The 12933-nt window shown below is 40.9% G+C and overlaps 2 protein-coding genes across 2 annotated transcripts in view; both read left to right on the plus strand.

Moving 5' to 3' along the window:
* Window positions 1–440: 440 nt before the first annotated feature.
* On the plus strand, window positions 441–9835 carry LOC311523497 (uncharacterized protein; the record flags this gene model as incomplete). Its single annotated transcript, XM_084633532.1, has 6 exons — window positions 441–504; window positions 2306–2371; window positions 2457–2560; window positions 6119–6705; window positions 7187–7264; window positions 9627–9835. Exons 2-6 carry the CDS (start codon window positions 2321–2323, stop codon window positions 9833–9835), a joined length of 1029 nt encoding a protein of 342 aa, XP_084489658.1. The 5' UTR covers window positions 441–504; window positions 2306–2320.
* Window positions 9836–12795: 2960 nt separating this feature from the next.
* Window positions 12796–12933, plus strand: part of LOC311531382 (uncharacterized protein C3orf20 homolog) — a 57995-nt gene continuing 57857 nt past the window's right edge. The window contains exon 1 of the mRNA XM_084648705.1: window positions 12796–12896. The gene's annotated coding sequence lies outside the window, so the exon portion shown is untranslated. The remainder of the gene's footprint in view (window positions 12897–12933) is intronic.

Raw genomic sequence — 12933 nt, forward strand, 5'->3', positions numbered from 1 at the left:
CCTGCTCCTTTGGGACTGATCCCCAAGGTTTAAGAAGAGCTCAGTGCTATCCACATCTTGAGGGATTCACTCACTAACTCGCGTTTGGGCCCTTTCTCCGTTAAAGTCAGTCTCCTGTTGTTCGTGTTTAAACTGCATGATGTTAGGTAATCCTGTGTTTTGAAATATGACATTCTATTTGACAGTAGCCAAATAAAATGGATGGTAGAGCCAGTGTAGAGTCTTGAGAAAGAAATACATGAAAACAATTTTTGGGGGTGGAGGAAGGGACTGAAAGCTAACTCTCCAGACACAAGCATACATGGGCTGGAGAAGTTAAGAAAAGGGATTATAGTTGAGTACAGTCCAGAGTATGTGGTTACTAAGCAACAGGACTTTAAACTCGGTGTAGAAAGACAGCACATTGACACACCTCCTTTTCTCTCTTTCTAAGGAGGCAGTTTGCATTTGCATCTTTTTACTAGCAAAAGAAGTTCTGTTCTTCAAGGAAAGGCTTCTTTCAGGGTATGTTATGCTTTTTTCTTCATTCAATTCTTATATTTATGCCAAGAAAGGGAGATGTCCTTTATGTGTTTATTGTACGAGGGAAATGGAGGGGGAATAGGCAATGAACAGTCTACATTCAACTCTGAAGTGGAGTATCAATGTATTTATCAAATGTACTTCTGTTGCTAATTTCATTCATTCAATTGCATGTTTATGAGATTTTAGTACTTCTCTTCCAAGCTTAGGGCCCAAACTTGCAGCCCTTACTCACATGTAAACCCACTGAAACTAGTGGAACTATTCACATGAGTAAAGGCTTCAACATCAGCACCGAAGATTGGAGATGTCTGACAAAGTAAAAGTAGATGTCTGACAAAGAAAGCAGCTTACTATACCAGAGAAAGTGTCTTTTATATACTCATTCTGAGAGAGAGAGAGATTCTCTCCTCACCCCATTTCTGAACATAGAGAAGGGAGGTGGGTCCTACACTTTGCCACTAGATTCTCCTTAACTAAAATAATCAGTAATATTAATTATGAGAGTTACAGATATTGTTAAAGATATCTGAGTTTGTAGCATGAGCAAAATAAATGTCTCTTTTTATTCTGAAAGTTCCCTTTCAAAATTTGTATTTAAAACAGAAAAAAAAAATATGCAATCAAAGTTAAAAGTGACACGATTGACAGAAGCCAAGAAACTCAGACTTAATCCTGGCAGCCTGTTTTCCTAAATCCTGGCCATTGGCACATACCTTTTTCACCAAGCCACAATTTACGTGCAGCCTGTCAGCATGAATTCTGAATTTCCTTTCTTGTATCAGTTTTGTCATAATCTTAATGTCATTTTGAGGCCAGATTTTCAAAGAGCTTGAGTGTATCTGTGAAAATTCATGTTCCCCTATCTTGCTGCAAAAACCATAAGTTGGAGTGCACCGACTGTCATTTGTACACACAAACCGGGGCACATCTACATGCATGTTCAAATGCAGATCTTTGTGTATTCAACAGGTCAACTCTTTTGCAGTTGCACCCTCCCTTGCATTTCATTTAAGAACAATTGTTTTTAAAAGGTGATAAGATTAATGTTACATAACTGAAAAAAAATAATTTCCAGTCTATTGTATAGATCTACACTTTTAAAATTCCCAGATGGTTTACTTGATAAATAGTTATTTCAGTATATCTACATCTCCACACAAACATGTTTTAGGCCCTGCTCCTATAAAGTGCTCCATGCAGTCAGACCCCTGCCTCCAAGCAGAGACCCATTGACTTTGTATGGCTGCAGGCGTCTACCTGTGTGGAGCTCCTTCCAGGATCAAGGCCTTAGACTTGAAACAATATTTCTTGAATACATATTTAAGATACCTGTTATATATCTGTGAAAAAGGCATAATAAAAACCCTATTTGGTGAAGTTTGCTTGTGTACACACAGGGTGATAGTCACTTCTCAAAATGACACTGGCTGCCATTTTTACATTTTTATCCACATAGTAAACCAAAGAAAAGTCATTACAGATAATACGCCACAAGAAGTTGCTGAAGCTAGTGTGGAGCAATACGAACATGAATGTGTCAAAAATTGATAAACTGAATTTTTTTGAACTTCATATAATTTTTAACACAGCTAAAACATTTTAAAAATTAATTATGCAACATTTTGTTGCTGTTCCTAAGGCGGTGGTTTCTATGTTAACTGGATAGGATTTTCAGGGTCTCGCAATGAAAACAATAATGTTACCTTAATCATATTGCAGAAAATACTAACACTTTTCATTCCCACTTTCTGTTGGCATAACCACATTCTCATCCTTCTAGGAACAAAGGGAGAAAATGCCGCTGCCGGTAACCCTGGAGCCAGGACCCATATATTTCTTTGACCAGGTATTTCCTTTCATCTTTAGCACAGTATTGTTTCTTTTCCCCCCAGCATTTACATGTTTAATCCAAAATATATATTTTGTTTTAGCTGAAATCTAGAACAAAAGAACGGGGCAAGAAACTACCAGGAGAACTAGCCACTGATTTCAATTCACTCACCACAAATTCTCATCCCACGGGCTTTATTCCCAGGTAAGGGAGTTCATATGATGCTGGTGGCAATACATGTGATTCAGTTTCCACCAATTAGTAGTTGAGAAGAAAATTTTCAAAGGCAGAAATGGGTGTAAAACACCCAACTTCCCTGGATTCCCATTTGTGCCTTTGAGAAATCTCCCTTTGAGTTTGTTTCAATATGATTAATTGTTTTTAACTTAAAAACAATCTAAAAAAACTGCCAGTAATGGCCAATGATAACCTAAAATTTACTTAAAGTAAAAAGAAAATGAGTTTGCACCTAAAATCTTTAATGGTTACAATTCAGCTCTGCAAATTTAGGAAACGTTCTCCTAAGTACCCCAGAGAAACACACTATATGATGATTGCAAGCTCTTCAGGGAAGAGACTGTTTCTTACTCCAGCTTTACACAGTAGCTAGCAGCAAGTGGCCACAGGCTTGGCTGGGATATTCAGGCACTACCATAATACAAATAGCAGATAATAATGACGACAAAAATATTCCTGCCCTATGGACCTTACAATGACATTGAGAAGCAGCGTGGAATGATGGATAGTTCACAGCAGTGGTTCTCAACCAGGGGTTCGGGGCCCTCTGGGGGAGGGGGGACCGGGAGCAGGTTTCAGGGGGTCTGACTTGCTGGGGCCCAGAGCCTAAAGACAGAGTCCCACTGCATGGGGCTGAAGCCTGGGGCCCTGAACCCTGCCACCTGAGGCTGAAGCAGGAGTCTGAACAACTTAGCTTCACAGTGCCCCCTCTGGCATGGGGCCCTGGGCAATTTCCCAGCTTGCTACCCCTTAACGCCAGTCCTGGCTTTTATATTTAGAAAACCAGTTATTGTGGCACAGGTGGGCCGTGGAGATTTATAGCATGTTTGGGGAGGCCTCCAAAAGAAAAAGGTTGAGAACCCCTGGTTTAGAGGACTGAAACCCAGGAACCCCTAAATTCTAATTCCTGGTTCTGTGATTAATTTCCTATGTGACCGTGAACAAGTCCTTTAACTTCTCTGTGTCTCAGTTCCCCAATCTGTAAAATGGAAACAGCACTGACCTGAATTGTAGGGGTATTGTTCACATAGGTGCCTACTTTCTGACGTTTGCGGGGGGGGGTTCCCCCAGCTCCATCCCACCCCACCCCTTCTCCCAAGGCCCCAACCCCACCCTGCCTCTTCCTCTTCCCTTCTGGGAGGGAGAGGGAGGAAGTGATCGGCAGGTGGGAGGTGCTGGGGGTAGGGGGAGGTGTTGATAAGAAGAATGCCGGTGGATGCTCAGCACCCACCATTTCTTTTATGTGGGTGCTCCAGGGCTGGAGCACGCTGGAGTCAGTACCTATGATTGTTCAGATTAATGACCTAGCGCTAGGTCTTGTAACCGGATCTATGTGAGTTGTCACTGGCAACCCACTGAAGTGACTGGGGTGTCACTTCCACAGGTCCAGTTGCAGGATCTGGCCCTACATGTGTGCATGGCTCTTTTTGTAAATATAAAGCACTATGGTAATGCACATAATAAATAATAAAAATACATGGTACAATTTGCTAAATATAATGATTATCTTTAGTCAGTGTCAAGCTATCAGAAGGATTATTTTAAATCATTCCTTACCATCCTGGATGCAACATGCAGGAGGTGACAGGAGCACTTTCAAAGTGTACTTTTATTATGGTGTGCGTCCATTAGGTCAAACCAGTATAATGTGGTGCCCCTTGATGGGATAGCTACTGATCTCATAAAACAAACAGATTTCTGCTCTGACTACTCATGACCTGGGAGACCTCCAAGGAAAGCCCGGGTGTTACAGGAAGTGGGGTAGATGATTCAACAGGTGGCCCTTTCCCTCCAAGTGATTATTGAGCGATGCTCCGCTATTTATTTCTAAAAGGTGAAATCACTACCAATTTGCTGATGCTTAAACAAGTACAGATGCTTCCTTAATTTGCATGGCACTATCTGAATTTCATAAAGTCTCATCTGCTGTCTGATTCACTAGGAGGCAATAAATATCAGCATGGTTCCTTAGGGGAGAGGTGTAAATATTTTGAAAGATGTGAATTAGTTTTTGCTGGTGGATTCTTTAGGCAAGGTGCATCACATAAATATTTGTTTTGATTTTTAAAACTGATATTTTTCCTGCAGAGAGATGGACACACCTGCCTGGAGAACCCTATTAGTTGGCACAAATTAATGGGAAATCTCCAGCATTAGCATGCTAATGAGCTCCTTATCAGTTTAGTGCGCCTTTACAAGTCACTTTATACCTTGTAAGTGATTTATGAAATTCTTTTTGAATGATGCTTCACTGCCTTGCTACAGATCTCAGTAGTGGCCATTAACTTTATGGCACTCCAGACCCCCTTGGAATTATTGGCTATAAGCGGTAAGGTTGCAAGAGTTAAAGGTGAATTGGAAAGAAATAAAATGGTCATATGCCTTTTAAAAAATACTTCTTTATTAAATATAAAGTTACAAAAGGTTGGATAGGGATGGTAATTTCAAAAAGACGGGGTAGATGGCTAATTGGTTTTAGCATTGGAAATTCGGGTTTTGTCGGTCCTGGAAGACTCTATGGTGAACAGAGAACTAGTGAAATGTTGACATCACAAGAGTCACGAGAGTAAAAGTTGAGCAACGGAGAGGGAAAGAGATTTTTAGTCAGAGGATACATTTTTCAGAAACACCAAAGTGACTTAGGAGGCTATTTGCTTTCAGTGAGACTGAAGCTCTTTAGCACCTAAGTCATTTTTGAAAAAGGGATTCAGGTTCCAAAATCACTTTGGTAGTGCTGACAATTTTACCCAGGTTGTTTAAGGCCTTGGCAAACATGTACGCTCACGATTAGCTTTAAGTATGTGAGACATTCCCATTGAAACTAATCATGCTTGAAATTAAGCACCTGCAAAAGTTTGCAGGACTGGGTTTAAAACCTTCTTTGTTAATACCTATTCTGAATAAAAGACATCTTTGGTAAAGATTGAACACCTCCACCCCTTCAACTAAGGTGTGAGAGTTCAAAACAAGTATGCTCCAATACCTCCCACAACCAGGGAAGAGCAGAATTGATATTTCTCATACATATTTCTAAAGTGAAAAAAACAAACAACCTGTGAAGCCCTCTTTGGACATCCAAAGCCCAGTTTAATGGAAGTCACCCTTAAAAAGCAGAACCTTGAACTTATTTGATATTAATTTTATTTATGAGAGAGGAAATCGTTTACGAAAACAATGACCGTGTTGTGTCATTATTAAGAGGGGCAGGCATAGTTGTTGTAAGTGAATTTATTTTAAGTGATCCAAAGCATACTGAAGTCTATAGAAAGTCTTTCAGCTGCTGCTATAGCTGTGTTAAGTTTCACCATACAGCCTTGTCAGTGTTTCAGCTTGACCTAGAAGCACCGCTTCTGGGGGTGAGAAAGTAGCGCAGTGTCCATATCGATTCAATCATTGGCCTGTCTGCTGAGGCTGTAGGCAGGAATGTTCGCTTCAAGGTGGACATCTTTCTGCTGTATATACTCCCTGGTTATATTATTTAACAAAAATAATTGTTACTTAAAAGGTATAATATCTTTTCCCCAGCCTGGTCAAATGCAGGAATCCTGGTTGTACAGCAGAACATGTGGAAGGAAATGAAGACAGTTTCTTAAAAGATGATACAGCCAGAAGAGAGAAATATCCATTTCTGCCTCAGATATCTGGCTCTTCCCTATGCAAAACTAGCAGTGAAGTTCCCAGCTCAAAGCCCTCTCAAATGCCTTCAATCCTTCCAGCAGATGAAGAAATACAGCCGAGCCTGTTGGATGAATATAAGTACATGGCTCCCACCATCTTACATGAACTTGGAGAAATATTGCAGCTCTTTGCTAGCTATGACATTATTTTCCCTCAGGGAATTGTAAATCTCCTGAATGACAGCTGGAAGGAGCTCACTGAAGGTGCTGATTACAGTAAAAGGCACCAGCAGTCCCTGAGGTACAAAAGCATAAGATCAGGGAAAGGCCAAGCATCAGAAGATTGTGACAAGATGGCACCGGGGTCTGAATATATGGATCATGAAATGACTCAATGTGCAAAAAGTCAGTGCAAGAAGAGTGTTTTACCTGCGGATTGTGCAAAGGAAAAAAGGAATCCTGAAATGGCACCAAATAAGCCTGTAGGAGACAAAGGCAAGTAGAATGTGCAACTGTGTTTTGCTCTAATATTTAGGTTAGAGAAGGTGGCCACACTGGCGCAGCTAGAAAAAAGAAAATTCTTCATGTTAGGCTAGAGTGCCTGTTGGCTGTGCAGGGATGTGTTATGACTCACTGAGAAATATTGCTTTAGAACATTGCGAAATAGCCTTGCGGCTAAAGTTAGAGGTACAAACACTTAGTGTAACAATGACAGCGAAACTAGGCAATGTTTCAAACCATTCATCAAAGCACTTACTGTTTCCCATTTCAAGGTGAGTGAAACAGCAATGAAATATTGGGCCAAGAAAGTTCATCGGTATCACAATAATTAGTGCCGAGCCATTGGTCTTGGACAAGTCTTGTTCAGCTCTTTGTATAAAATTGCAGTCTTTCTGCTTAAAAGAGAAAATCTTTTTTAAGAAATTGGCTTGCCCCATGTTTACAAGCACTCTGTTTCCCTTTTCCTCTTGTTTAGCTCCTGTTACACAACATGATATCCACTTACCTGTCACAATCAGTTTCTCACTGTCATCTAAACTGTCTGAGGAAAGAGGTAAGGTGCTCTGCATACAGAAGGCTAAAATCCCACAGTGAGTAGATATTTTTGGAGGAAACTGTACACCTGTATCTTTGGTGTTAAGTGTTTGTGACAAGCTGGTCAGAACAGCAGTAAAACAGGCAAGGGATTCTGCATGCTTGAATTGAGTTAAAGCCCCGGTGTGGGTGAGGTTTGTTATAGAAGAACAGAAAATTTCTGCTCTCCTACAAAACATTAAACAGAAGGCTTGTCACAGCCATTGACACTGCCTCAGATCAAACCCTCACTTCCACTGTCATACAAATCAAGACCCAACAAGCCACCTAGATCACACTCTGCCCTAGCTCCATGCCTGCAGGTTTAGATACCCAAACCCTCCACAATAAGTTGCCCACTGCCAATGAGACTCATCAGCCTTCCTTTGAGAAGCACTTACAGATCCACTTATCTCTGTTGGCAGAAAGCAGGACAGTTCACTGTTTTGGGACGAGTTTTTAACCCTCTTTCTGCTAAAACCTGCCTGGTCCTTTACGCGTTCCATAACTTTTTCACTTAAGGGGATCTGTAATGCACTGACTTTAATGTAAATCACAGTATATTTTATGGCCCAATAGCATAATCTGAAGTGAAGCCCTGTTTTACTTTGTATTACTCATTAGACTTCTTTAAAAATGTTGCTCTGTAAAAAAGTGTCATTTTACCCACTTTCTTCCCCTCACCTCCTGTGGAGTTCATCTGGTGGCTTCTTGACAGTGACTCTCTGCATGTGATCCTTACCTTCTGCACTGGGCGAGGCTGAACGAACCAGCTGCAGAGGCTGCACGCTCAGCCTCTAGGACAGGGAGGATCCATAAATATCTATGTTGTGGGGTGGGAAGAATGGGCCCCACTATCCTTTTCCGAAAAGCCCAGAGTCACTAGATATTCTGGCATCACGCATCGTGAACATAAAGGAGTCATCATGATGAGCCAGCAAGGGTTGCACCACCATGGAGTGGCATCCATTTCTGTTATTATGCTCTGGGGGTTAATGAATTGCTGGGTGCACAGAAAGGGCACTTGGTTCCTTGCATAGATAAGCAGCCCACTTACCCAACATTCGCAATGATCTCTGGATCGTCTGCCATCTTGATCGCACACCCCTTCAGCACTTAATATATTGTTCTGAAAACAGTATCTACTGTGGATTTCCCAACCCCATACTAATGCCCAACCAATCAGTAGCTGTCTGGGGTAACCAGCTTCCTCAGGGCAGTCACTACCCTTTTCTGTGGGGAAAGGAACTTCCATTTAGCTGGTCTGTTGCTGCAAGTTTAAGTTCTGCAGCCATCGTTGCTAGAGTACCCCAAACCATTTAATCTCACCATCCAGTGCCTGTAGTTCTGACCCAAAAGCAGCTGTCACCTGGCTAACTTCACCGTGAAGTGGTACACAGAATCAGGGCAGCTGAACTTTGCCAATGAATTCCATCTGTTGCTGGGCTCATTGTCTGGCTGTCTGTAGCTACATACACCTTCCATCACCTCTCCTGGGCCTTCTGGGGCTCTCGGCTATGATTTTACTAGGAGCGCCAGAAGAAAATTGTCTGACCAAACAAAGATTAAACTCTGACCATTCTTCCTGTTCCTGAGAAAATGCTATGGAAATGGCTGAGCGCCTCAGGGAGTTGTGTGTGTTTTATCTCTTCTCTCACAATCCCTTGAGCTCTAATAAGGCCCTTTGCAACTACACCCACAAACTAATGCTGCAAGGAGCTGAGCTGGGAACTGTGCAATAGAGACACAGAGAACAGTGCAGCTGTAGTGGTGGACACCAGATAGAAATGTATCCAAAAAAGAAAAGTAGTATAGAGACTGCCTCGTTGCTGTTCATAGCACTGCACACTACTGATTCAATGGCGTAGATGTGGCTTAGTTCTCCAATGACTTTTTCTAGCTAAAGCTTGGGGTATTGTCTAAGGACTCAACTGGGTGCTGCATCCAGCCCATCTGAGCAGCAGTGCCAGGCTGCTCAGGCTGTGGGGAAAATGAAAAGTGACTGATAAACTTCAGAGGGTTTGGAGTTCAGATAAAGTGCTGAACTGAAGCTTATCTGACTTGTCCAGTCCTTTGAGGCCCTCAGTCTCTATAGATATCTTTGTTCTTTGTTTTTCAACTAAAGGAGTTTGGAAGGCACTTTCCTGCCTACTAACATGGTATTCTGCAAAGTAAATACGCTGATTGAGAACATAAACAACTCCTGAGACGTAATCATTTTTTAAAATAATGTCAGTGAGCCTTACATGGTTATTGCTGAATGCCTTACAATAGGAATGACGCTTAAATGCAACTCTGTCCTTTGCTATATCTAATTCTGAGCTCTTGTGTTGTTTCTTAAGGTTGGAGTTTCCTGCATTCTGACTCTAAGTCTGAAGATCTTGAATGGAAAGTGCCTTTTGCCTGGGCGGTGGAGAGACTACGACAAGCTCAGATACAAATGTATCAAGCAGGGGTTTCTGTGTCCCTTTATTCATACTGGGGATTAATATATATAGCAATAGTATTAGAAAGTGAAATGATGGGAGATGTTTCAAACAATCTCAACTGAGAGCATTATTTCTCTGAAAATTCTGAGAAACCAACTGAAACTTCACTATTCCTATAAAGGAGTAATCCACTTTTATTTTAATGTTCATCTTCTAATAACAATAACTCCTTCAGCAGAGGCATTTCTTGGGCATTAATGACAGGTCACGATTCATCTTTTCAGATTATCACTAATCTCCAGCAGCAGTCCTGACAACTTGTTTAGATACATTTTACAATCTTGACTTTTAAATACCACTCTGGGTTTCCACAGCTGTGCCATAAACTCAAGCCTGCTGTCCTTAATCAGGGCCTCAGAAGAACTGCAGGATTATATCCCAAGGGCTGGATTCTCTGGTTCAGCTAGGCCTCTTTGTTTTGCTTACACTTGACACTTCTGTGTTTTACACAGCACAAAGTGTCCTTAAACCCCTGGAGATTCCAGCAGAGTGTTTTTGCTGTTCAGGGGGAATCTTTGCTGGCATAGAACTTGTAGCCTTCTCCTATATCAGCCATCTCCCAATGGCCAGCGTAAAATGGAAGCTGTGAGGTTACAGGGTGGACTGGAAACAGGAGGTATCTGAGCTCTGTTCTGCCCTTCTGCTCCAATTTACATCACGACTGCTGGGTGGCCCTGAGTCAGGGAGCTGCAACTAGCTTCCTGTAGCTGCCACATTTAGACACAGTGGAGAATTGGGGTCTAAATGTTTTAAATAGTAGGTACTAGTTTTATAAGCCAGGCCAGATTTAATGACGAGTTAAGATAATTACTAAATATAAATACTAATTGTTTATAAAACAAACAATTAACTGCTAAAAAAAAGCAGTTAACGAAGGTGTGTGTGTGTGTGTAAATCTGTAACTACAGCACAGTTTCAATATCTGTTATATATTTTAATATTCCACTCACAATTCAGTATATTGACTATTGTCATATATTATACATCTTTAGATTGAATAAGGCTTGTATATCTTAGATAAAATGATTATTAAGACTAGGTTTATGGGGTTTTAGCAACTAGTGTATGTAATAATTATAATAAATGCTAGGGATTTTAAATTTAAGTGTTTTACAAACACTAATTAATCCTCATGTTGTCATTAAAAGGTTTGTTGTCACTGTTTTATGGATGGGGAAACTGAGGCAAAATTCAAATGACTTACCCAAGCCCCTTCGCGAGTTGGTGTAAAAGCAAAGATTAGAATTTGCTTCTAGTGCTGCACTCAGGTCACTAGACCAATAGCTATAGACCAATCTCCAATAACTATATTTTATATGTTTGCAAAAATGCAAAGTATGAGTTTTCATATTTAATGTTACTCTTATAGGTCTCCTATATATTGATACTTAAGTGATATGTGCAGCTATACTTGTTTATGGTGCAGCTGGTAGAGGGTCTACCCCTTGAGTGCCCCCACCCCCTTGCGAAGTGGGGCCAGCTGACCTGTCCATCTGGCTGCGAAGAGCAACTATGTATGCTGCTCTTCAGCAAACAGGACGGTCTCCCGCACCTGCAGGGCAAAGCATTCCCTTCCATAGGAGCTGAACATGGTTCCTCTGTAGGGTTTGCAGACCCTACTGGCCCATCAACTTGGAACTGAAATCCTGATCCCCATGTTGCAATACATTGTGCTCTCACCAGATTTCTGGCCAAGTGCTATAGCACTTGATGTAATGTTATTGAATGTTTATACTTAGCCTGATCAGCAAAAAGTAATACTGAGCCCTGTTTTGTTACATAACTTTAAATGTAAGAAAACTTGGTTTGGAGACAAGAATACTCCTTAGATGTCTACTAGCTAATGTTTTGGTACCTCTTTTGTAGTGCCTTTCCTTCTTAATGACTTTATTTGTGTAAAGCTTTTGAGATAACATGCTCATTTTAAGATCTTCTCCAAGTGTAATATATAAAAACAACACAAAGATTAGTAAAATAATGTCAAAAGTCTGATTTAAAAGAATGTGGGCTGAAGGCTGGTAGGACTAAAATTTATATCTACTCATTCTGGTTTAGTTTACCCACCCACCCTGGCTGTGATTATCTGCTCTGCTCTTGTGATCAGTTAGAATATTGAAATATACAGAAATCTTGTCAAAAACAAAGAGTACCATTTTTTATTGTTCTTGGTCACAAGATTAAAGTAAGCAAGTAGAGTGAAAGCTAAAATAAGAAGTACATGGAAACTCAACACTGATTTAGTGACTAACAGGCAAGAATGGGGGTCAGGAGATCTGGGAACAGATCCTCAGCAGGGGTAAATTGTCATATCTCCCTTGAGGTCAATGGATCTATGACAATTTATCCCAGCTGAGGATCTGCTCCCTGGCTTCTTTCTAATTCCCTCTCTGCCAACGGCCTGTATGTGATCTTGTGTAAGTAATCTGAGCTCTCTGTCTTTCCCGTATGTGAAATGGGTTTAATAATTAGCTTGTGAGGCTTAATTCATTCAAGTTGGGAAGCTCCTTAGATGGTAGACTACTTAGAAATGCAAAGTATTACTATTAACTGTAAAGAAATCTATCACCCTGGGTTGAAGGGGGAGCTGGGAATCTGGCATTTTATCTTGACCCCACCTACATCTGGCCGGGTTGACAAATTCTTCTGCATCGGAAGGGGGACATAGGAAGGGAAAAGGAAAAAATAGGGCACATTTTTCTGATACTATAGGTTAGTATTGGAGAAATATAGAAGCAAATCCTATAGCTGTTACTCTGGACAAACATTTTTATATTAGTGGAAGTTTTGCCTGGGTAAGGCTGGTGGGATTTAGCCCTCTGAGAAATTATCATTATTAGAGGTCTGATTTTTTTTTCTCCCGTCTAAACAGAAACGATCAGATATCTAAGCTGAAAGAAGCAGGATTTGACCGACCAGTCATTCTCCGGCATTATGGTGATACTGTTAAAGAAAATATTTCTAAGAAATTTAAGAAGCGGACCTGCAGGACCTTATTTGAGCTGTTGAATGGAAAACCCCAAACACCAGCAATCAAGCAGGCAGACCCAGCATTACGAAAACTACATTATGGGCTGATGGATGGCTCATCTTTGATTTAATATCCTTTAAGTTCATACAGTACAAGTGAGTTATAGCAATGGTTAGAGGGTTTGGAACGGGT

The sequence above is a fragment of the Lepidochelys olivacea genome (assembly GCF_965140295.1).
Source record: "Lepidochelys olivacea isolate rLepOli2 genome assembly, chromosome: 1".
In the NCBI taxonomy this organism is placed as follows: domain Eukaryota; kingdom Metazoa; phylum Chordata; order Testudines; family Cheloniidae; genus Lepidochelys; species Lepidochelys olivacea.